At 51.6% G+C, this 25,123-nt stretch overlaps 7 protein-coding genes across 7 annotated transcripts; 5 read left to right on the plus strand and 2 right to left on the minus strand.

The window, feature by feature from the left end:
• Positions 1 to 3,131: 3,131 nt before the first annotated feature.
• Positions 3,132 to 3,971, plus strand: J4E86_009593 (uncharacterized protein; the record flags this gene model as incomplete). The annotated part of the gene is made up of 2 exons (XM_051450097.1): positions 3,132 to 3,746; positions 3,801 to 3,971. 2 exons carry the CDS (start codon positions 3,132 to 3,134, stop codon positions 3,969 to 3,971), a joined length of 786 nt encoding a protein of 261 aa, XP_051298942.1.
• A 734-nt stretch (positions 3,972 to 4,705) lies between these two features.
• On the plus strand, positions 4,706 to 4,987 carry J4E86_009594 (uncharacterized protein; the record flags this gene model as incomplete). Its single annotated transcript, XM_051450098.1, has 2 exons — positions 4,706 to 4,903; positions 4,967 to 4,987. The coding sequence occupies 2 exons, from the start codon at positions 4,706 to 4,708 to the stop codon at positions 4,985 to 4,987; spliced, it is 219 nt and encodes a 72-aa protein (XP_051298943.1).
• Positions 4,988 to 5,113: 126 nt separating this feature from the next.
• Positions 5,114 to 6,035, plus strand: J4E86_009595 (uncharacterized protein; the record flags this gene model as incomplete). Its single annotated transcript, XM_051450099.1, has 2 exons — positions 5,114 to 5,362; positions 5,409 to 6,035. 2 exons carry the CDS (start codon positions 5,114 to 5,116, stop codon positions 6,033 to 6,035), a joined length of 876 nt encoding a protein of 291 aa, XP_051298944.1.
• Positions 6,036 to 7,323: 1,288 nt separating this feature from the next.
• J4E86_009596 (uncharacterized protein) lies at positions 7,324 to 7,956 on the plus strand (the record flags this gene model as incomplete). The annotated part of the gene is made up of 2 exons (XM_051450100.1): positions 7,324 to 7,522; positions 7,544 to 7,956. The coding sequence occupies 2 exons, from the start codon at positions 7,324 to 7,326 to the stop codon at positions 7,954 to 7,956; spliced, it is 612 nt and encodes a 203-aa protein (XP_051298945.1).
• Positions 7,957 to 8,479: 523 nt separating this feature from the next.
• Positions 8,480 to 9,608, minus strand: J4E86_009597 (uncharacterized protein; the record flags this gene model as incomplete). The annotated part of the gene is made up of 4 exons (XM_051450101.1): positions 8,480 to 8,574; positions 8,630 to 8,827; positions 8,875 to 9,170; positions 9,226 to 9,608. The coding sequence occupies 4 exons, from the start codon at positions 9,606 to 9,608 to the stop codon at positions 8,480 to 8,482; spliced, it is 972 nt and encodes a 323-aa protein (XP_051298946.1).
• Positions 9,609 to 17,468: 7,860 nt separating this feature from the next.
• J4E86_009598 (uncharacterized protein) lies at positions 17,469 to 18,104 on the plus strand (the record flags this gene model as incomplete). The annotated part of the gene is made up of 3 exons (XM_051450102.1): positions 17,469 to 17,588; positions 17,641 to 17,872; positions 17,932 to 18,104. 3 exons carry the CDS (start codon positions 17,469 to 17,471, stop codon positions 18,102 to 18,104), a joined length of 525 nt encoding a protein of 174 aa, XP_051298947.1.
• Positions 18,105 to 19,966: 1,862 nt separating this feature from the next.
• J4E86_009599 (uncharacterized protein) lies at positions 19,967 to 24,185 on the minus strand (the record flags this gene model as incomplete). Its single annotated transcript, XM_051450103.1, has 3 exons — positions 19,967 to 20,252; positions 20,310 to 20,414; positions 20,467 to 24,185. 3 exons carry the CDS (start codon positions 24,183 to 24,185, stop codon positions 19,967 to 19,969), a joined length of 4,110 nt encoding a protein of 1,369 aa, XP_051298948.1.
• Between the last annotated feature and the right edge of the window lie 938 nt (positions 24,186 to 25,123).

Here is a 25,123-nt window from a genome sequence, read left to right on the forward strand (position 1 = left end):
CGGAAACGCCGGCTTGCCGATTCTGGTAATTCGAACAGAACAAATGTCAGTGTTGTCGGGACTCTACTCTAAGAGTGACCGTATCACCGTTCTGTCATCCATGGAGCTGCATTTGGAAATGCTTTCGACTTCAAGTCGCATTCAAGTGCTAGTATTCACCATGCGAACACATACAGAGTCAATGACTCGTGTTCGGGGTCGCAAGCTTCAAGCGCGATTAGTATGCACTAATCTGCATCACATGGGACCAAATAAGCCCGACGATCGTATTGTCGCCTAGCCATTTCAGTGGTGTATGGGAATCTGGATGTCTCAACATGCGCAAATGCAGGGCATTCAGATGTTACCGCCCGGTCCGAAGGAAATCTGCGGAACCGCATCTCACAACGATCGAATTTGGACACATGCACGGACTCCTAAAGCCGCGCAGGCTGCTTATAGGACTGGGTGAAAGGGACTCATCTTCCATTCTTCTGGACAAATGTCATCTTCCCGTACATGCGATGCTAGTGGAGCTGGTCGCCATCATGAAGCACGAACGTGGCTTGACAGTACATCTGTTGATCATCAAAGAAGGGGAGACTCTTGACATCACGAGAATTGCCAGACTCATCGTGGCACTCTGAACGAACTGCGAGAATATGATGCCGATGGAGTTGGCCCAGAGATGAAGTGGAGCAGGAGCTCCACTTTGTCAGAAAGCTTGAGTTACTATCCTGGTCGTGATTCGGACAACCTATTCACTATTATGCCCGCCCAATGGTTTCTATCCATGATTGACTGAACCTCGCTGCTATGCTGCAGTGACCGAGCGGCAAGTTGACGTTAGAGCTAGAGCCTCTTGATTCTTGAAAAACCTCGCCAAGATACTACACACCTGCTGCGCTGACGCTCATCATAGGAAAATGTTCAAGCGATTGTACTCCAGACGATGCTGACTTTCCTAGCCTGAACCCCAAAGAGCTCCAGCAACCGAAACCGCTTTTCGTCAAACCTTACCTCCGCTGTCGGCGTCCAACTCGTGAGGATCCGAGCTTGCCAATTCCGCGGGAATCTGCTTTTCCTCACTAACCTCATGGCATGTGCCTCCCCTTGTTGCATCCAAAGAAGAACCGTCCGCTTCGTAATAGACGGGTTTACTATGCTTCTTGTCCTTGTAGCGACGGAATAGGAAGAAGGCCGCGAAGGCTGAGGCCAGAACGACTACCGGAACAGTAACACCTATGACTATCGCAGTTCTTCGAGAGGTGTTTTTGGGAGCGGGTGCCGACTCAGGTGATGTAGTTGGTTCAGGTGAGGAGATCGGTGTTGTTGAGGTAGGTGTTGAAAATGCTGATTGCAGCGTCGATGCCGGAGAAGCAGAGGAAGATGACAGCGATGACGTTATTGATGGCATCGACGTCGTAGCGGCTGTCTTCATGTCAGCTTGTCACTTTCTGGGCCAACGATAACGAGCTATTCACCTGCGATCTCAGCCAGCTTCGATCCGCCGATATCACAATAACTGCTAAACACCTCCAGCGCCGTCGTATTCTGCGAAGGGTCGTCTGGACACTGGGTCATGACATGAGCCCCAATCATGCTGGAGAATTTGGCAGAGCTCTCATAGCAGACTATGGGAAGGCAGAGCCAACGTCAGCGCATGTTTTGGACGTTGGCGACGTTCCACGACGGAAACTTACAGCAAGTGAACGACTGGTAGCTGCCACCATCTCCGCATCCCCACTTCATGTTACGCACGATAGTCGACAATTCGAGCTCGGCGCATGTTGCAAGAAGTGCGTATTCTTCAATCTGGTCAATGAAGATACTCGTCGGACCACTAGCGCCTACTATGCTGGTCAAGGCTAGGAGAAGAGCAAAAGCGGGAAAGACACGGATTCCAAACATATTGGTGTATGCTAGTGTATCTCACTGGGGGTGTATCGACACGAGCTATCTTTCTCACACCAAGGAGGCTAAGGAAAGAGTTGTGGAGAAAGCTGGGTTGGCAGCGGACCGGCGTATTTTGTACGCAGGGCGTTTTCGCACATGTCGCAAATTAGCCCAGCCTTCCTTCGCTGGGAATGCCTGTCTTGATGTGATAGCAAGGGCATGTGTATGCACGTACTTGAACCCGAGACGGCTGAACTCTGATTGGACGCCCACGTACGCATAAATAGACTTTCACCTCAACACACCGGCAAGGCTGAAGAATTGTGCAGCAGCAACGCTGAACGAGAAATGATCGGGGTCAGATAGCGGCAGGTGAGAACATGGCGTTCTCTTCTGTGTCTGCCATTGACTAAATCCGGCGGGTGCGTCGCCATTTATCTCTAGAGTTTCTATCGGGCCAATAGGGGCGGCCTTTGGGGCGGCCCAGCTGCATGCACAGCGTCCGTGGAGGTACTCCCGCAGCTGTCACGGACAGCCATCACAATCAAGGTTAGCTCATCCGTAAAGTTTCGATGAGATAAAATTAGCTGGTAATTTGAGGTGATGTCACGGCAAATGTGGCTGGCAAGGCTGGCCCCATATGTCTCCAAACCATCAACACAGGCGCATTCGAATGTATCCGGCCCCTCGCAAGGTTGACCTGGATGGCCACCATGGCATATATAGTCTTCGGGATGCAAAGACTAAATTATTCACCAATTACTACCCCCATCTGTTTATAACTCGTATACATCTACGCACCGCCAACTTTCACGATGCGCAGCCTTGTGGCTATCACTTCCTTGCTGGGGCTATCGACAACGGTAGTCAACGGTTTGGTACCAACTCGCAGGCAAACTTCAACTTCATTCGCAGGAAGTAATGAGTACTTTCTCCACGCCCTTTCTGCATCCGAGCAGAAGGAGTATGTTGAAACTCTTGCTGGATGGGGCGCCAAGGTCCTGAGGCTGTGGGGTGAGTAGCATTTGAACAATAATGAACACCTTTGAAATAATTCTGCATCCTCTTAGCAGTGGACTTTAGGGAAGATTTGCAGTACTGACAATCCTTGTGCAGCGACGAACGTTGCTACAGGGTGCTTGAAGGGCAGCACTATCGAAAATTCCGTGCCAGCTTTCGAAGAGACGGTCGGTGTGTACGATGCCACCGTTCTAGCTAAGCTTGACGACACTCTCAAACTCCTGCACGACAACGGAATGAAGGCAATCATATCTCCCCATAACGCCAATACACTGGGGGGTAGCGCGGGGTGCGATGCATACTGCCAGAAGTATGGCGACGCACCTACCTTCTATTCTTCATCCAACGCCAAAGCAGACTACGACAACCGACTCAACGAGATGCTAAACTACCAGTCACCAAACTTTGGCAAAGCCTGGAAAGATATGGAAGAGGTCATTATGGCTTTCGACCTCCAGAACGAGCCGCTGATCGGACAAATCGACCTGTTGAACGCCAATGACCCGGACGACTGGTTGTGTGGCCGTGCTGGAGCATTGCGCAGTGCTCTTGGATCATCCAACATCAAGGTTGCCACAGGTGGTGTCGGCGGCTCTCACTACTGCTGTGACCACGAGTTCAACACGTTGGAGAAGGCTATGCAGTGCGATGCCATCGACATCATCAGCATGCACGGATACATGAGCAAGGCGTCCGACTGGGCCTACTACATCACGGGCGACAGGGAAGTCTTGAGCGGAGCCAGGGCTGCAGGCAAGAACATCATGATGGAAGAGTGGGGTGTCTCGGTCGACTACCAGGACTCTTTCGATACGCAGGTCCAAGTATTCAACGACGCTGGAGTTCCTTGGGTAAGCACGACAAGAACAAATACTCGATGGACAGCATGCTAACGTGCATTGTAGTTGTATTGGCAGATCGTCCCTGGCTTAGACGGCTCTGAAGCTGGCGCGCCCACCAGCTGTGGTTACGACAGCTTCGAGATTGGCTTGGGTAGCTCGAAGGGCGATGTCGCCGGAGGGATTGCTGCAGCGAACTCGGCTTCGGCAGCGCAATCTTGGGCGGGTTATTTGTGATGAAGCCAATTTGGCTCGCTAGTGTTTCCGTAGTTGCGCTTCCTTTCGTTGATGTATTTCTCCAATTTTGAAACTGTAGGGTTTGGCAAGCGCGTGCCATTTCCTCGTGCCACTCTTTAAATCGATCACGTTATTCATGGATACACGACCTAAACCATCGGAGTGAGTTGCTTACTTCATATTCATTAAACCAAATGCGTTGCTCCCTCAGAGTTGTTGCTGTTATGGCGCTGCGTGGTGGAAATTCAGGATGCGCGTTGCACTTGCCAAAACTCCACGCACCGTCGACGCGTCGACATGACGTCACAAGACCCACTTTTCTACTGGCGCGTCTCCCACGCGTGCGCGCAGCCGGAGGTTGCGAAACCTCCTCTAGGCGCTATAGTGCTCTGTCGGTCTCGTGTACTCATCACAACAGATTACCCTAAACATAACGACTTTGCTCAACGGTCTTTGACCTCTGCTTCTCAACAGAGTAGAAAGCGGGACGGATGAGGCTCGGTATGAGTAGTATACAAAGGTCTTCTCATATCTATTGCTGTTATACGGCGTACCCTTGCATCATGCAACGCACGGGGCGTTCGCCGTCTAGACGCCTTTGTGTAACGATTAGCGAGCGAAGGCAAACACAAATTGGCATCGAGTAATACCAAACTGATCACTCACCTTCCACCTGTCTCACGAATATCGACCACACGAAGAAATCGCGAAGTCGCATCGAACTCTAAGAAAGTATGCCCTGGCGCGATGAGTGGCCCGTTGGATTGAATGGAGAAGAGTACGACGGCAAACATATTCTGACACTAGCGCGGGACAATGCTAGTCCCTTTAAAGACGTCTGGAACGTGCAGTTGCTCATCGATGACATTGAAGAGAAGCTCCAAGTTAAAGTAACAGATATCCCGACTATCGATAAAGGCTCCAACAACTATGTACGTGTATGATCATGGCCATCCTCGAGTCGGCTGATCTAGCCCTCCGACCCAACACGATAGGCTCGGCGGAGACAATATTGACGCTTAACGCCATTCTAAATCAGCTCGCTTGCCAACTATAGTTTACTGATTTGTGCTTAGGGATTTCACCTTCAGGTTCGTGATGGACCGGACTTGGTAGTTCGTTTAGCTCGCGGCGACGTCAACATGCCGGATTTCGATGGCTTTGTCGTCGAGCGGCAGATCGCAGAAGTTGAATTCGAAGCAGCCATATATAACCTGTTGCGTGACGAAGCAGAAGTCCGCGCGTCTCGCCTGCTCTATCACCGCGCACCGGTTCTCAAACCGGGCCCTAAAGTCCAGATACCAGCAGATCTCTCGGGTCGACGCATCTTTGTGTTCGAACGATCAGACGGCACAAACAATGTGTGGCAAGGGCTTGATGCTGAGGCAAAGGTATGAGTCATTTTTCGAAGCGTTGAGATATACTAAAAGCTCTCAGACCGTTCTCCTTGATCAGCTCGCACGCATGCGTGCCGCCCTCTTCAACTATTGCCCACCCTCTGGCTTTGCAGTCAAGTACCTGTATAGCCGTATCTTTGACTTCAAACCGGATGCTTTCAGACTACCCGTAGCGCCTACTCGCGAATTCTGGATACACGTAATACAGTCAAAGATTGAAGCAACAATTAAGAACGGAGGTGACATGATTGGATGGGAAGATGATGAAGAAACCGTGGGACCTGTCGCACTGGCAGCGAAGCAGTCTCTCCTCAAAGCGATACCACATCTACTGCCGCAAGAGAACTCCGACATCTTGTACAGGCTAGTGCTTGAGCACGGTGACTTTGGGATACACAACACTTCGATCATCACAGACGACATCTGTATGCCCGGAGTCACGTCGCTATATGACTGGGAGACAGCATGCATTGTTCCAGCTCTACTAGCTGACCCACTCGTCGCGGCTGGTCCTGTGGATCTAATTACAAACGAGCGTGCTGAGCCGGCTGTCACTAGGATACCTGGATCATCGACGGCTGCGGAACTAGAAGCATATGCCACCTGGTCGCGACATTGCATCAAGGTTCGTCTGTACCGAATCCTGCTTACCATGATGGTGCGCTAACACCTGGTACAATGAACAGGAGTTGTACACGCATGCGCCAGATTTCGAATTCGCGATCAAAGCGGGAAAAGATGTGCGCTATCTGTGGTTTGCGTTGCGCGACTGGCATGGTGGTGAATCTGAACAGTTCTTCGGCGACCTTGGAGCTTGGGCGGAGGCACGGGAGAGAGAGAGGGGACTTTCGTGAGTTATTAATGTCGTCTTGAGCATCAGTTAGCCAACTTTGTTATGATCTTGAGAGGTTGTAGTAGTGGGTCGTAGTCTAATGGATGTAATCTGAGCGCAAAAGATGTGTTAAGTTTCGGCGCACAAACGAAGTCAGAAGCTTATAACAGCAAAAATCGCCAGTAGTCATCTATTAGCTACTAGCACACCAGTATCTTGCTTGTACAAGGTTGAGTGGACGCGAATCATCGCGGCCGATTCCCAGTTAGAGCTCCCGAAGGCCTTTGGGGAACGTGTTCGGCCAAGATTGGGCACCGCGCAAAAGGGATTTGCCGGATAAGCTCCAGCTGCGAGCCACGGAGGAGACTGTCGCACGATTACCTCAAAATGCCCGAAAACAATTACCCGTTCAACGTTGTCTAAATTCCTTGGTTTGCGCGTACTATCTGCGCATGCAGTCTGCCCGTGAAGTCGGTTCAGCTCAGCAACAGTGGGGGCAACTCGCCAATGGCCAGCTGCAAGTGCCCAGGTGAATGTTCGTTAGCGTGGTTGCCCCTAGTCAATGCGGCATTACCTCGGGACAATCGCGCGCAGCAAACAACCGTGGAATCGCGCAAGTACATATACCTAATCTCCCAGCCGCATCACCCCGCATAGGGTGACACTCATCGGTCAGCTCCTGTCCATCTAGCCTCGATCGCCAGAAGTACCCGTGCGGACCTACAGCAAGCAGTCTGATAACGAGATGAATCCGGATACCAATTCACGCCTCTGTCCCGATTGGGTCTTTCTAAACAATGCCAACGTACAGTAGGTGAGCTACGACTCATTCAGAAGTATCCACCGTTAACATATGGCTATCAGCGTCGCAAAGGACAGAGGCTGGTTTAAAACGTACACGCCCTTCAAATCAACAGTAAATTCCTCGCCCTTCTTCGGCCCGCACACGCAAACTCCCGTGCTGGGAATCGGTACCGTCGAAATCCCAACAAAGCGCTCGCCGAATGCTTCAGGTGTATCTTCGCATGGATCTCTTCTTCTCCACGAGGTCTTGCACGTGCCTGACTTTATTTGCAACACCATTGGGCAACCACTCATGTACAATGATGGATATAACGTGATGATGTTGGGCGGCAAAGATAGAAAATCCAACGGCATCATCAAAGATAGCCAGGGCAGGAATGCTGCCTATTTCGACCCCAAAAGCCCGTTGTTTGGAATCAAAGTGCGCCGGTCTCCGAACGGGCCAAGGCTCGGCCCGTACGCGCTCAAGAAGGACGTAATGTACGTGCTAGGCTGTCGATGGGACGATGCCGAGAAGCGTAAGTGGCAAGAGTTCAAAGCTGGGAATGGACTCAACACGCCGGGACAAAATGCTGCGCCCTACACGGCCGAAGAAACTACGTTCCTCAAGAAGAACTATGGCTCCGAATACCACTTCCTGATACAACACGGGCTGAAGATCCACAATGAGGAAGACCGCGAAGAGGGACGCGCCATCTTACGCGCCATCATGCGTGAGGATGAGATGTCTGAGCTGGAAGAGTCCGGGGATGAGGAGGATGATGGTGATTTGTCACGTTTCGAAGGCCATCAGGCAGACTACAACTTCACTGAACGCCAGCTTGATTGGATCGAACAGTACTATGGCAATTCGGAGCAGTTCATGATTTCCTATGGACTCAAGTTCTACCGTGAAGAGGATCTCGAGGAGGCGAAGGCCATTGTGGATGTCATGATGGATGGAGACGATTAGGGGTGCCTAGGTACCTTGAAGCGTTGCTCAAATCTCACATGAGATGGATACGGAAGCTTCATCATATATCAAATCATCTCTAGCTGCTCATCCGGTACGCGTAGATCACGTACACATGCTTAACAAGGGGAATGCAGAGCTTATGATGGTTGAAGAAACCACGATTCCTCAGAAAACCTATGGTTTCGAGTTCCTTGCTCTAAATATTGGTATCTCGGTAGCTTGAGAGCTTGTCCTGATGGGCCTTAGGCTGGTGGGGCGAACGCGGGCAAAAAGATATAACCACCACCATGGCGCAAAAAGAGCAAAACATACAACAGCCTACTAATCCGCCAGTACACCGTGACCAAAACCTCATGTAACCGAAGCAGAATCAATGCGGCGATGACAGGGGTAGATGGCTCTAATCCGACAAGAACAACAGAAGATAGAAACAAACATATTAAACGACAGTGCAGGAATCGAAGTCCACATTAATACACCCCAAGCGATCCTCTCCCAACAATGGCCTTCTGACAACCTCCTACCAAAACGTCAGTTTATCCGCCACCCAATCCGTTACCGCAAAGAAAACATTGTGGCGGTGGAAGAAACTCCGGTTCTTCTTGCCGAGGATATCTAGAAAAGCACGGATTAGCCACTGCCCTCATCTCACCTTCTCCCTGAGACTTACACATCGGAATCGTCAACGCACAAACAGCGACCTGCGCACTCCCAACGGCGATAAACAGGGTCTTGATTCCCCCACCACCACCTACCCCACTCCGCCGTCCAGCCTCAACGACCCAGTCGAAGCCTTTAAACGTCAGGGCGAAGGAGAACACGTTCTTGAAAACGAGGAGGCACGTGAAAGCTTCGATGGACATGCCGCCTATATACGTCAGTATCTCAAAGCATGACATGGTCTTGGAGACTTACGATGCGCATCGACGATGTATAGCGCACTGGCGACAGCACCACACACCATACCCATAACTACGAGCGCGAAGAAGAAATCAGGCCAAAACCAGCCGTATGTTGCCGTATCTGCGCTGGTCCAACCGAAGCCGTAGATACCAGCACAACCTAATATGAGTTGTGGGACCACGAGCACCATGCGGAACTCGGGTTCGTAGATGCCGTTATTGAGGCGCGTGAGCAGGTTCGCGGACCAGTCGCTAATCAGGCCGGTGAGGGCGAAGCCGAGGAGTGCACCGATGAAGGCGCCTGTATACCTTAATGGGATTAGGACATGCAGGTGCAAGATATGAACGGAATGTATCAACTTACATGTATCCTGTCTCTTTCTCTCCAAACCAAAGCGGTGGACCAAGCATAATTGCTGCAAGCACAACACCGATAAGGACCGTGAAACCGATTAGACTGCCTTGGATAAGACAGGCCCATAGTATACCCGGATGTAAGAACAGCGAGAACGGCCGCAGAAGGAGGTGCAGATACCGGTCATCTGTTTTCCGCCCATTGAACGGCTTCATACTTTCGAGAAAAGTAGCCTTGCGTGGCGAATCGCCCACCGAATGCTGGTCCGCAGAGTTTCCTGCTCCCTTTTCATCCGTGTTTCCAGCTGCTTCGTGTTCAGCAGATGTGCTACTCGACCCCCGATTACCCAAGATTTTCATCTCTTCTCCATCCTTAACCAGCAAGTTCCCCATAGTATCGGTGTCAAATTTCTCTTCCCTCCTGAACGCCGTTTCCGGGCAGAAGAGTATGATCAGCGGTAGCATGATCCCCGAGAATATGGCGACAAAATAGAATGTCCACTGATATCCGATTGAATCTGCAATCACTCCTACCAAGACTGGGGTGAGGAACGCGCCTCCAAAGACGGCGAAGTTTGACAGCGCCATGCGGACTCCGCGCTCGTGGACGTGATACATATCGCCAACACTGGCTTTGAATCGAGACACAAAGTTAGCGTATGCTTCAAGTAGGATTCAAAGATATCCACGCTTGAACTCACCATTAACGAGCGCTTCAAATGGCGCTAGGCCCACGCCTTGAAACACTCTCGCCCATAGAAATCCAGCATAATTGTTTCCTATCGCGCCACCCCACGCGCAACTCACCACGACTATCACAGTTCCCAGAATGTACACATGTCGTTTTCCCCAGATACGCGCTGACGGCACAAAAAGAAAACCTGCGACTCCGACACCCAAGAGGTGGTAGCCGGTCAACAGAGCCATGTCGGTTAGGTTGTGACCAAAGTAAATGGCGAGGGAGACAGTATTGGCGGCAAGAATGGGAGAGAGGGTGCTTGCGATGACTGATATGGAGGATAGAAGAAGGAGAATGGTGTCGCGACGACGAAGCGACCAGTTCTGGAGTATCAGTCAACTATGTGCACTTGCCTAGATTTTGTGCCAGAATGGGACGTTTGAAAGACGTACAAGCGGATCATTCGGATCATCACTCGGCTGCGGAACAAGCAGTATTGTCCCAGTTTTGTCGTACTTCAAGCCTGACCTCCCTATGATATTTCCTGCATTTCTTTCTATTTCCCTCCGCTGCTCGCCTTCCAATACCTGCGCGGTCCCAGGGACCTGTTCGAGTGCATGGTCAGAGAGGATGCCGAGACCCATCGTCGCACGACCTTAGGAGTGCTTATCGCGGTAGAGCGTCGCAACAGCTACGTGGAATGCATGCGCAAAAAAAGTGAGGATAAAAGGGATTAGGCTGGAAGTGAGGACTGATGATGAAGGCTGACAGTGATGGATGCTGGGGATGTTGAAAGGTTGAAGATCTGGGGTGTGGAGATCGTCCAATGGGCCGCGGGAGCTGAACATGCTTCGGTGGAAGGCAGCTAATGGCAAATAGTAGCGGCCGAGCGCGTCCCGACTAGGGGCCGACGAGGCTTCAACTTCGAATGTTCAAGAATAAGCCGCACGGGCACGGGATTGGGCGGATCAGCTGGATTATCCCGCAGCACGTCGTACAGTCGCGAACAAAAGATGGAGTCAGTCATTGTGTGCGTCTGGAAGACTGTAATTATTACCAGCGCGTTCTAAAGTAAGAGAGTTGAAGTGGTTTCATGCCAAATAAGCCAGGCAGGCTTTCCAGCCTGGTATCATCGATGTATGTAGTTTCATAGCACCTCCCTTTAAGGGGATACATCAATCAAATGTCTCCAAAGAGGATGCATTCACGGTGACTTGTTATTACAAGTTAGCACTAATGCTACAGATCTAGTAACAGTTGTAAATGTCGAAATAGATTATGTTATTAAACAAAGAAGTTTCCAAACTGTGGGAATACACTACAAATAAACCAGGCCATGCCTTCGGTGTAAACAATCGATGTTTGCAGGAAGGTTTTCTTGAGGCGCGAGTCGGAAAGTTGTATGGTACACGACGCGTCAGGTGCATGGCTGGGGCTACCGTTCGAACAACGGGCGCTGGGGAAGTGTCCAACAGCGTACGGCGATAACAGTGTTCTCCTACAAAGCAGCGAGCAGTCCGACCATGGCAAGTCCAAGACCAACTCCCGCGCCTGCAGTCTGGATGGGCGCTGCTCCAGTGTTGCCAGCCGCTGATGCTGAAGTGGCGGAGGCGCTTCCTGAAGGGGTCATGGAGGCGGTGCCAGACACTTGTGTGACAGAGGAGTTGCCGGCAGAAGGGGTCGCGCTGCCAGACGGGGCCGCGCTAGCAGACGGTGTCGCGCTGCCAGATGCTGTCGCACTGCCAGACGGGCAGGAGGGTTGGGTGTTAACGTCGATGTTCTGAAGTTTGCATATCTCGACGCCGAACTGAGTGGTCGCTGTGATGCTTGTTAGCTGGCACGGGACGCGAAATGGCAGGCGACATACCAGCGATATCCGACTGTGAGCAAGTAGCGAACACACAGCAAGATACAGCGTCGATAATCTTGCTCTCGCAAATGCATGCAATGTCAGTGGCACCGCAGCTGCCTAAGTTGCCACCGAAGCAGGCTTGCTGCATTTTCGTTAGCTTTCGTTCGCCGGCAGTTATAGTCAATAACTCACAGCACATTGCGGGATCTGGTCAAGAAGACCTTGGGCCAGAGCTGTAGAGCTCAATGCAGCGGCAGCGGCGATAATGGAGAAGCGCATGTTGGCAAAGTTTGGTTACTTGAAAGCGACTGTGAAGTGTGATCAACGATGAGGTTTGCTTTAGACTGACACGAGATGGAATGCGCGAGGGGAAGCATGGTTTTGAAGCTATCCGCCGGCCTGTGGCAGCGCCCTGCGAGAGACCTAGACCTGCGATGGCTGCCAATTTACAGCTGAAGCATGCTTGGTCCCTACCTGATTGGCGGTTCGTTCCACCATTTGACTTCCCGATTGGCAGACTTCTCCACAGACAAGCCGATCCACATGCTTGATCCCAAATCCGGCGCGCACGTCCCTGTTTTAGATCCGTGTTGGGCTAAGATCGGAAGTAAGCCGGGGATCGGCTCAATTGCTGGAGAGACTGCTGATTGGTACTGGCGTACCAGCCCGACTCAAGACTACCTGGGCAGGCACTAATCTGAACCAAAGGCGCACTCCATTGTCGCGAAAGCGACCGCCGTGTTCTGTTCATACCCGAGCACGGCCCGAATAAACCCAAGTCGATACCAGCACAGCGTCAGGTGTGAGACGGTGCAGGAAGCTGACGTTAGGGACGTTGATGAGTTTAGGGCAACAAACTCAATCACCCTCGTCAAACAACATGAATGCCGAGCATTATATAACTTTGGGCGAGTATTGTACCACGTAGGTTGCCGCACGCCACCTAATGCGGACTGCAAACGCAAAAACTTAAACACGGTAAGGGCATCACCGGAAGCCCACAAGTTAACACTTCGTGAGTAAACTTTGGAAGTGAGAGGACAGAGCGTTCGCCGTAGGAGCTTTGATCACCGACAGCCTCCCCTACAATAATTGCCTCCAATACTTCGACCCCCGGCGCCTTAGCAGATAAATAATGGCAAGTGCAATGCAACTCATTCTAAATGTCGCCAAAAACCTCAACAGTAAGATTATAGACTCTTGATGCTATCAAAACCGGCCTCGGCGAGGCTTAGGGGCCGGAGTTTTCGGAGAAAAACATAGAAGACGGTCGTGATTAAGATTGCGATTAGCGCAAATGGCTTAGGGCGAGCGATTGTTGTTAGGAGACCTCACAGGATGACGTCCGTTATGCCGAAGCTGACGATTTCTGGCATTCTGGAATGGTTTATGTTGGTAAGCCGTGCGGATCTTGATCGCGCGCTTCAGAGTGTTCCAGCGGTAAGGAGTAAGCGACGGTGGGCGAGAGGGTGGGCGCCAGCAGGTGACGGTACCTGGGGAGCCAACAACATATCGGAGGTCGGCATCTTGTAAAGTTCGCAGACCATACTGTTTCTTCAGCTTGGTGTTGGTGCCACGAGGAGAGAGCAAATCGGTCTAGTTCGAGTTTAGCTGGTTGAGGGGTGGTTACCGAAGGCAGGGAGGCGCACGGTCGTATTCTCGAAATTGGGAATTTGGATCGATATCATGCCATTCTGAACTTGAGGCGTTCAATGAGCAGTGGCTTACACATTCTCACATGGAACAAGTAGACTCCACTACAACTTCGAGCTTGAAGTGGAGATCCGGGGTTGCTAGTTCAAGGTGGGCCAAAAACCGGAGCTATTCTCGGACCCTCTTATTCACGAACGTCTTTATCTTATCACTTGCTGAGACCCTTCTAAACTCCTCCTTCATCCGAAGCACGCAGTTTCCAACAACTCAGCAATTTCATGACGCCTAAATCCTCGCGAGATCTTCGGAGTGCATGCGAAATGTCTCCTCGAGTATGGGTCTGTCGCTTGTTCAGTCGGGTCTACACGCGATGTCTACGCGCGTAGATATATAGCCAAGAAGGAAAAGTTCATCGCAACAGGTCGCATCGTTATGCGATTGAAGAGTAGGAAGGAATAATGGCACACCTGCGACCGTACTGAGACCTGGCTCCGATCCATCTGACTTACCTCGCCCAACAAACGCTCGACAAACGTCTACGACGAAATCTACAAATACACGACTTGTCAATTAAGAAGGAATTCTCCAGTAAACTCGATGAATTGGTAAATGAGTGACCAGGCTGGTGAACTTCACCGACTAGGCTAAGCCGTCGTTTAACATCTACGTAGGTGGTTGCGTCTCATGCAGTGCAGCGAAACAAGGGTCTGAAGGAACATTAAGGCCTCACAAACACCCTGGCGCAAGCGAAACGCCATGGCCAGTTTGATGCTTTCCCGACAACGAGTCCCTCACGATCTCCACACTTCGAGCGACGATGTTCTCAGATGAGGTACTACTGTCTCCATACATGATGCATCTCAGCCCGACATAGAGCTATGATCAAGATCTGAATCACTGATTAGCTTCAATCCGTATACAAGATCGATAGATGGCTTACCACTGCTGGATCTACACCACCAGCGATCCGAACCTTCCAAGAGCTTCTGTCAACTTGACTGAGGTTGGAGATATCGTTCGACTCTTGCAGCAGCAGTTCGGCGATACAGATGTCTTTGGAGAATACCCTAGTCGTAATTGCGCTCTGGTCCTTTTGTCGAACCTGCAGCACCACGTCGTCTTCCTTGTCTTTCCCGGTGGGAACGACCATATCAAGATCCGATCGGCGGCCAGAAGAGACATGTTTCAGCTCCGCTATGCGCTGACCATCTGGACTTTCCACCGTCCAGAGGTTCTTCATTGCCGACCCGTGATGTCGTAGGTCGAAGATCGGCACACCCGAAGTGTCTTTCACCTGTCGACGCCATGACCAAGACTTCATTGGCCCAGGTCCTCCTCCAACGAAGAGCTCTTGGCCTTTCTCATCCACAACGGTGACGTTTGAAAACAATCGATCGTGGCATCTGATATAGATGCTGGTCTCTCCATTCGCGATGGGGGCATCAGAGATCTTGAAAGGAAGTGAGCAGAACTCGAGAACTGCCGCCATGTCGACTGCCAACTGAACAATGGATGTCGAAAGGTTTCAGGGGTAAGCTAGGTGCGAGTATTCGCGGTCGCAAAAGCTGAACAATGCGACAAGACAGATGGGCAGGCCTCAACAACCCCTCGGTGAAGAAAGAGAGGAATGCAGGTCGGAACTCGCATGCGCCATAAGAACTAACTGCGCAACTCAGCAACTCTTGGCTAAGACAATGTGACTCGCTATACGCGATCTGCGATGTCCTCCCTTACACAAGAAACCCCTCGAAGCATCGTGATCGGGTTTAACCGCTGCCTGGACCGCTTGTCCATCAGCACGTGGTCTCGGCATAAGCCGCCAGGGCAGAATTATCCACATACACCTCTTGTTGCCTCCTCGGCAGACGACTTGAACTCGCGACATGCGTCTGGTATCAAGGATAGTGCAAGGGTAATGTCTCGGTGATTATAAATTTCATGTTGCTGCAAGCCATGTCACGCTGACCGGCTGCCAGCTGCATTTACCCAGACGCTTTCCTATTTGTGCTTCAACGCAGATCTTGTCTGGAGACGGAGAATACCACTGCACCGGTGTCTCGCCCAAATCGGGATTCTGAATCCAATCCTTGTTCTAGTTTCTCCATTATGGTGATGGTATTCTCTAGCTACGCCATATCCATACCACCTGCGGGTACCGGAAACGGAGATGAGTCAGCGATTTCACCTCAGACTACGGCCTGATTTATCGTGCTCATCACTTCTCGGGAATGAGCAAGTACAATAACTCTGGGCGTTTCGTACATCATGTTCTTGCCACCGCTTCATTCTGGTATGCAACTCCAGCTCCATCCTGATACGCACATCCTCGAGCAAGTGATCGCCAACCCGTTTCCTCATCAACCGCTTGCATTGGATGATGGAGATGCCAGCATCTTCTCGACGAACGGCCAAGCAATCCCAAAGCGGACGATTACGCTGCTACTTGCTGCGCCTCTTACCCATCTTGACCACTTTGAGCACACCATTGATGATGTGGAAAGGGCTTTCGGCTCTTACCGCTTCTTCAGTGCCAATGGTATGTGTCATCTCGGAGTCCATGGCACCCGCTTTTCATAGAGGGGATTTGCTCTTCCTCTCCAATCGGAGCAACCACATCCAAGCTGGCGAAATACCAGTCGTATGGTTTGCTGGCAGAGCTTTGCCAATGGTTCATCGGGCGATCAAAGTCTCTGGCATTGGTGGAGACGACAATAGTCCCCCGTCAAGGTAAGACTATTCTCACAGCTTCGGTGTAGCGACAGCACGTCTAAAGTAACATAGGCAGCTCATAGTCACCAAGGGTGACAACAATCAAGTCGATGACGTTTCCATGTATCCTGATGGACAAACCTCTGTAACGAGGGACGAGATCATGGGCCTGGTCGTGGGATACATACCGTACCTTGGATGGGTTTCCATTGCACTTCAGAAGATCCTCGAGCCACAATATCTCATACTGTTGCTCGTAGTTGCTGGTATATTCGCCGGCTAGCTCAATAGTAGTTCACCTCCGGCTTCACTTCTCGGTATCTGTGTCTCCGCATGCCCGAATGTCAGCGTACTGGTTCAGTCTTAGCCATAATCTTTTGCACAAGTCTGTGTTTCTCGTGTACGCATGTAGATGCCATGGATAAATTTGATGGCCTGTTTAGTAATGGAGTGGGGCGCATCAAGCACCTCCAACGTAAGATGATACACGACCATAGACCTTGTAGGGGGTTACTTTTGTGCGGTCCTAAACCAAGGAATTTGCCGAACTGTACTCATGTAAGACAGATCCTTTACCTGAACGACCGTCGTTTATACCATTCTGATGAGATGACATGCTTCGCGGCAACACCGATTGGACGTATGAGACGCTTGTCAACCGAGCATCGAGATGCCACTTGAAGGTACCTAGGCATCGCCGCTGATTAATTGATGGGATTTCAAGCAAAATATAGTCATGTGCACACAAAACGCAAGCGTTTCAACTCCCGTGTAGCTTGTTAAGACTTACATTGGTAAAGATATGTAGTTCCGTCGTACCTCTCTACTGCCACCATCACCTTATAACCCTTATTTCACGGCTATGATACGATTCTATTACGCCAAATCTATCAAGGATGGTAAGACACCATCAAATCACGCAATTCGATGGCCGTCTGGATGATACCTCACCGGTAAGGCATCTCGGGAATGTTTTACTTTATGCCTGCACGAACCTAGCCTTGGGCGTCCCACGATCATCTCTCAAAGTCATGGATACGGGTGGATGGTCTCAAAAAGCTCATCCGTCTCATCCTTGATAGGCCACAATAACTGAATCACCTCATCGACGGAGCATTTTGACTGAACAGCCCCCAATTGCTGCAATAAACGAAGCACCTGTCTTACATGCAAGTAAGCTTCTCGATCGAAAACTGACGGATAGCTTGAAGGCAAGCTCTTGGAAGCATCACATTCAGGAAGACAGCCCAGGTATAAAGTCTGCCTGGTCCACCGTACAACTGTGTTTCCAGCACGCACATTTCCTCATCATTCAAGGCAACAAGTCCAGCAAAAAACTCTTCAACCCAACATCATCAACATGTTTTCCAACGCCAAAAGCCTCATTGCTCCCATTGCCCTTTTGGCACTGGCTCAGCACTGCCCTGCGCCCTTCCTCGCCGCCATTCCCGCTGCTACCGCTGCAGGCATTGGCGCTGCCGTAAGTGCATCCATTCGCAACCACGAATGTAGACAACACTGACATGATGTAGAGTGCAGCTGTTTCCGCAGCTGGCACTGTCGCCGGCACCGTCGTGACTGCGATTAACGGCAAGAGGGCCCGCGATGGCACCCAGGTCATCCACGCCCGCGACAACTGGGCTGGACTTCACAGCTACGTCTCCAAGCGCCAGGATGAGGAATTCGGCACTGGAACCGCGTGGCAAGACTGCGCCGATCAGCTCAAGGGAGCTGACGTGACTTTCGAGGGAACCGGTCCTGGTGGTAAGTCCGATTCGCTCTACTACTGCAACTTGTCTGTGCACTAACGTCGTGTCTTCCAGTCATTCTCGTCAGCGGCATTCCCCCTGCGTGCATGACTTTGGCCACTGTCATTACTGGCAAGTTCAACGCTGGAAACCCTGTACCCCAGGGAACTGACTCCATCTCCTTCACTGGTCTTTCCAACGAGGACGTTCAGGCTATCCAGGATGCGCTTGATGCCAGGCCTACCTAGAATTGACGCCCAGATCTCACTCTCAATCTCTTATTGGAAGTGGTCTTGGTTGAACGGTTGTAGCTTTCTTTTCGGTTGATCACACACTCGTTTGGTTGTACGTACATGCACTGAAGTAGAAAAAGAATCTTGGCCAAGAAGCTCTAATTGACCATGATGTGATGTCAGCTCCTTTTGACACTTGAACCGCAATAAAGCTATAAGACCTACTAGGGATGAAGTGGGGGTTGCAATAAAGAAGAGGTTCGGGCGAATTACACCTTCAATGCATGAACCTCCGCTTGCATGGCCAGATCCAGTGACCAGGCTTACCCGTGGATATGATTGTTCCCATCTGTGTGGCCTCTTGAGACATGCTGACATCATTCGCGTCAGCTTGCGAGGGTATTCTATCGATAAGAAGAGGCAAAGCCCCAAACGACTTCGCTCCTTCCTCCACTACCTTCATTCACACCATACCATCATGCTTCTCCACCTCCTCATCCCAATCATTTACCTAGCCACCTCAATCCTCATATTCCACCTCGCGCTACATTGTCACAGTCAGACCCATCGATACTACTTCCTACCCTTCTTCCTCCTCTTCGCCTCCCTCTCCATCACATCCTCCACACACTTCATATGGATACCCGGGCTGACCAGTCTCTGGACGCAAGCCATGGTGCTGAACGTTCCTCACGTGTTCTGTCTACTTTACATAAGAAAATGGCCCGTTCCGCGCCCACCTGCTACATCACCGCCTCTCAGCCGTTTTGCTCGGTTCCGATACCAGTGGCAAGCAACGTATCGCTTGTGGGGTAATCCGCAACTCATCAGTGTTAGTCCGGACTCCAACACTACCAGCGATACAGACAAGTCTAGTCAACCTATTTCAGTCTTCCTGTTCTTACGACTAGTAAAACTGCCGATCTACTACTACATCAACTTCGAAATCCTACCCACTCTCGTCGCCGCAGTCTTCAGCGAGATATACCCCGAGGACGTCTCTGAAGAGAAGCAAATCTTACTCCGACGCTGGCACGACGTCACCACACGAGACTTCTTGATCCGGGCCTACGTTTCGGTCATCTGGGTCTGGCAAAGCGTGGTGTACCTAGACGGAACCAACGCCATCCTCGCCAGTTTTTTCGTCAGCATCGGCCTGGATCGTCCTTGGGATTGGCCCCCTCTATTTGGTAATCCTAATTCTATTACCTCGTTGAGAACATTCTGGTCTAGATTCTGGCATAAGATTGCTCTTCAGCCGTATACATGTATCGGAAGAGCTCTTGCTCGCCAGCTCAACTTCCGTTCCGACTCCTACGAGTGTAAAGTGTTTGTTGCTTTTATCGTGTTTGGCCTTTCTGGGGTATCTCATGGTCTTGTGAGCTGGCAGATAGGTCGTGATGGATGGACGGACGTTTGGTGGTTCATGGTCAACTTCATTGCCTGTTTGATGGAGACAATTTTCTTGCAGCACTTCCTGCCTGCATTTGGTTATCAGAGAGAACTGAAGTCAGTCAAAGAGAGTTGGTTGGGCGCGTTCATCGGACGGGTATGGGTTTTCGCGTTCTTTTTCTGGAGTGTTCCCAAGTGGCAGTATCCAGCCATGTACAAGGACGCGCTCCAGGCAAGACAGATGGCGGTATGGAGCTTGATATTCTCGAAGATGATTACGAGCGCCGAACGGGGCTGAGCGGGAATCAGAGTCCATTCATCAGTATGTAGATTGATATGGTAAAATGCTAGCGATGCAGTCAAAACTGCTGTAGAAGCCACATACTGTACAGACTCCACACGCCACCCACTAACACCAGTCCATGCAACGAATGCGAAATGCTTAAACAGCCACCCAATTTGAAAGCGAATGACTGCTCTCATCTCTACTCTTTCTCAGCATCCATCGCCGCCGGCAGCAAGCCGGCGGGGCTGATCTCCTTGTTTAGCGCCAAGCGCTCCGGGCTCACGATTTCTCCTGGGCTGAGAATGTTGCCATGTGCATCTGCAATAGGAATGTGAGAGGCGTCTTCGTCTCGCTCATCTGATCTACCGCGCTCTTCGCTCTCGGTCATGTTGTGCTCTTTGCCTTTCACGCTGCTGCTACGCTCAAAAGCTTCGGGAACCTTCTCGCTGAGGTCAATGGCGACGAAGGATTTGGGTAGTTTGACACTAGAACACATCAGTATGGTTTTCCAACGTAAATTGGGGGAGGTGGTATGCGCTTACGTGTGGAATTTTGCCCGAAGAGTCTCGAGGACTTCTTTCCAGTCTTGGTGGAGAGTGAGACTGCGACGTGGTGCAAAACCGATCATATGGCGTGAGTCCAGTTGTCTGTCCATGTTAGCGATTGTCGTATTGCATTGCATAGATTCATTTGACTTACACATCGAGCGGAGCAAAGGCGTGGCATCCTGGCGATAGAGTAATGCGAATGCTGTAGTTGAAAGTATGCGGCTTATCGTCAATACTAGCATTCTCCGATTCGTACAGCTCGAAGTTGATCTGTGACAAGTAGTCGAGCTCTGGGATAGCATTGCGTTCGATCTTGGTCTTGATACCGCCCTCCAGGATGCAGTTGAGCAGTGTGTAGATATGCGACTCCTTGGTGAAGTAGAAGAAACACTTGGGCATGTCCGACGCCTGCAGCTCTTCTAGGTCTCCAACGATCTCTTTAAGAAGTGGCAACGATGTGAGCAAGCCAATTTCTAGCTTCTCCTCACTCTCGATACCGTACTCCTGTGGCCCAATGTAATCGAACAGAACCTTGCACAAGTGATACATCTCGCGCAGCTTGACCAATCTCGCATCGGTTTGCGCTTTGGAGGCTGCAGTACCCAGACCCGAGTACAGCTTGAAATAAGACTCGTGTACATAGGACGGAGGCGCTGGGGCTTTGACGGTAATCTCAGACTTGCGCCTGAAACCCATACGGTGGGAGAGGCTACCGCGGTCATGGGTCTTCTCCGCGCTCTGCTCCTTTGCCTCGGCCTTAAGCTGGGCATCTGACGGTGTCGGACCGACGGGTATAGACTTGGCTGAGCTGTTGTCGGGTGTGGTCTGCTTCGATCCGTCTGCAACCGAGTCTTCATCCACAAAGCTGGCATCGGGAGTAAACACCCATTCAAGGAAGGCGCGGTTATGGAGAGCGTCGAACTTCATAGTATCGTATAGCTCAGAGATCTTGCTTGGGTCGACTTTGTCTGCGTCTCCAAATTCCTTGAACAGCTTCTCCCATCGCTCCTTGAACAACTCTGGCCCTTCATTACAGCACCAGCGTGTTTGGATGTGATTGACGTTAGTGTACTGAGACTGCCCTGTCGTTTGTCCTTCCGATGGTGGAGAGTTCAATGCAGCTAGTGAAGAAATGGCTTCTGACTCAATCTTTTTGAAGTTGTGGTTCATGACACGCTGATGGAACTTGATCAAATCCACAACCTGCCGAACGACAATGTATGGCTCTGGTACGTCCTTTGGCCATGCGAACTGAGGCGGAGCTTTGTCGCCTGCGCGTAGCAAGGTCTTGAGCTTCTTCTTGACTTTGTCCATGACGTCCTTTGCCGCGTTTGAGTCATCTAGAAGGTCCTTGCGTACTGAGATGTGTTCGGACTGATACTGCTCCTTCTCCAAGAATGACGCCCCGAAGATTTGTGCGCTGGTGGTCACTCGTCGCTCTGAACTGCTGAAGATGTGAACATCATCTAATACGTCCCTGTTCATCAGCAAAAGATCGTTGCGGAAGTTCGCGCCCATGTCCTGCGTTTGATGTCTAGCGGAGTGCGTCGGTTCGCCTCCCCATTTGATAATCAGTTGGAGCTTATCAAGGACCATGTTGTTATCTTGCGCAGTGATGCGAGACAATGTAACGCCAGACATGGAATCACTTCGATTCTTGAGTAGCTCTGGTTCGTCCTCGCCGGCAGCGGCAGTCTTTTCAGTGCCCTCAGCAGTTGTTGACTCTGGCTTTGGAGCTTCCGGTACCTCTTCGGGTAGAGTCTCTCCCGGTAGCAACTCTTCCTTCCGGCGTTTGCGGAACATGGGCTTGATTTGAACTTTGGTTCCAGGCCAAGCGCCCTTCTTGTTCAGATAGAGTTGCAGCTCGCGCAGCTTCTTAGTATCCTCGAGACCTTCATCTAGAGCTACCTTGACTGCATCACTCACGCTCTGCAACGCTATCTCTCCGATCAGCAATACTTCAGCCTGGTGGCCCTTGAGCAAGTCGACGAATGGTTTAGAATGGAAGGTATATTTGAACTTCTGTTTCGGGGTCCTGTCCGCATGGCGAATGACTGACACGACACCTTTGAGCTTCCATTGCGCCGCAGTTGCCGGAGGAGGTACCTCCAGATGATCTTCCGACATTGACCTTTCCTGTTCAAGATGCAGGTCGTCATCGTCATCGAAGGCAGGCGGAAGCGTAATCTCGGGTTCCGACATTGGCCCTTCTGGAGTCGAGGTAGAGGTAGTAGTGATTGTTGCAGGACTTAGTATTGAGGCGGGGTTGGGCTTCTCGAAACTAGGTGAGGATGCGATGGGCGTAGAGCTGAGTGACGTGTCAGGTGACGAAGGCATCGTGTTGGACTGCCGCATATGTTGGAGGTTGTGAGCATGATTGCCCACCCTTGACATGCTCGGACTCTTGAACAGCTTTCCAAGCGTCTTGCGATGGCCCGAGGCGCCCTTTATAGAATTGCCAGCACTATCTGTACCAGCTTGGGCATCTGCAGCCGCGTGTTGAGCGGCGTCCTTGCGTTGTTTTCGCGCAATTTCCTTCAAAAACATCTCCTTAAGAATGTTGGCCGCCTTATCGTAATAGTCACCGTTGTCTTTAACGAAGCTCCACCCGTTGACGTCGATAACATAGCTCTGGTCTCCAGTGCGCAGTAGATCAAACCCACACACTCGTTGTCCAAAACCTTCTGAGATCTTGGCTGCTATTGCAGCCTCGGACTCGCTGAGTTTTGTAACATAGCGGACTTCCTTGCCGCTAGGATTGCGCTTAACAAGACCGTCAACGACAGGTGACTTTCTTGTTTCGGCATGGCAGAAGGTTGGTCCGACCGTATATGCTTTCACATCCTCAGAGTTTTCTACCTGAAGAAATTGCTCATAGATGTAACTGCCTGTCGGTTCAAGGATGCCCCTGGGTACTTCGAGAGTTTCATCCTTTTCTGAGCTCTTGTTGTTGATCTTCCTGAACAGCCTCCGGCCGCCGCCTCCATCTTTCTTGTGGAAGTAGATGTGTATGTTATGGTCTTCGCCGCTCACTGGCTTCTCAACGAATGGTTTGGTGAGGGTAACGCCGTCGACGCGGATCGTGTTGTTGTCGTCGATGAGTTCAACGGATTTCGGTGCCGGGGAGCCTCCACCAGTGCCGTCTTCGGGTCCTTCCAGCCTCAGGCCTGTTCTTTCGTACAGGGCTTTCGCAAACTCGGCCGATGGCAGCTTGGGTCCACCGTCGCGACTGACATCAATACGTTTCGGCGTAGGAACGTTGAGCTTATCCAGTATACCAAGACACAGACGGCGATCCCACAGCACCTGCTGCATGGGCAGGTCGTTCACGCAGAAGGGCTTTCGCAATTTGGTGTAGGCAATTGCCTTGTCCAGTGGGAAGCCATCGGAGAAGAAGGAGATGAGGAAATCGCAGACAGGCCAGTTCTCGACGGCCTCGTCCAAGATGATCTTATCGCCAAAGATCTTGACTTCAAACTCGTCCACCAGCTTGCCGAAGATGTTGCGCGCAGGCTTGCTGCGTGCCTTTGACTCGAGCGCACACACGCCGATTATGCCCTTGGTCGGCTTCTTCTCTCTCATCTCCCGGCTTGCCGGACTGCTGCTGGTCGCCGTGCTTCCGCTGATGCGTCTCTGGGCTGTCCGGCTTCTTGAGCGGCGGGGCTGCGTCGACAGAGGGGGCTGCCCGGCGTGGGGAGAGGCGGGGTGGGCCGGGGCGGTGTTGGGGCTCGCCGTCTGGCTGTTGGCGGGCTGGTCTTGGGGGAAGAGCAATTGCGTGGGCGAGGTTTTGGTGCCGAGACTGCCATTCTGGCTCGAGGTAGTGACGGAGAGCGACGAGGTGGCCGTCGTGGTGCCGTGTGGGTTGTCCATCCTGGCTGGGTAGGGTCAGTGGGTCAACTTGGAATGTCTGGAGTGTGCATGTGAAAAAGCTCATGGCGCGGCCGTGATGGCCCATGACGTACGTACCGTCTGGTTCTGAGCCCGACACGGAACTTTTTCCACTCCAACTGTATCCGCGGTTGGAAATGGCAGAAACGAATGAGGATATTGATAGTCGCTTGGACTCTGTTGCTGCAGTGCCCGCGTCAGATCGCGGCTGTCGGAAGGAATCCGGCAGCAGCAGAGGATTAACTGGGGCGCTTGCAAGACTTCCCCGGGTGCTCTCTAGCGTGGGCGTGGCATCCGAGTCGTCGAGAGCGGAGCCAGACCAGGCATGTCCAAAATACTCAAAGATGCTGCTATCAGATGCCTTGGACGGGCGGCGTGCGGGCAGGCTCTGTCGAATCGCTGCGGCACCGAGCGAGGGGACGGACACGCTGGGACGCTCTACATTGCGCCCGCCCGTCTCAGGCTCGCTCGATCTTGCCTTTTGGCCGCCTGCGGACGCGCCGCTGGCACTGGAGAGCTGTCGCCATGATCGTGTGCTCTCGGAACTGGCTGTGCGGGATAGTGGCTGCTCCATGCTACTCGGTACGCCTTGCACCCGTGCGCCGTGGGGGAAATGGACAGTGGACGTTTGGCGACAGTATCCTCACAGCGTCTTCGTTCTTTGGAGCGCAGTAGAAGATGAGTCTCTATACATTAGGAAATGCGAAACACTTTCACGACGCGGTACGTCACTCAGCGCAACTTGGCAGCATGGTCGAATGCCACGATCTTAATGGACAGACTTGCATATGCTGTGCCGTTTCGAGCTCTAGATGTCCACCTTCGGGCTGCAGCGAGGCTACACGCGCGCCACGTGTTGCACATCACATCGGAACGGCGCCCGCCCAGGTTGACTTGTACCTAGGCTTCGGGGGTACCCC

This window comes from Alternaria arbusti (genome assembly GCF_024043155.1).
Source record: "Alternaria arbusti strain BMP 1465 chromosome Unknown scaffold_17, whole genome shotgun sequence".
NCBI classification, from domain to species: domain Eukaryota; kingdom Fungi; phylum Ascomycota; class Dothideomycetes; order Pleosporales; family Pleosporaceae; genus Alternaria; species Alternaria arbusti.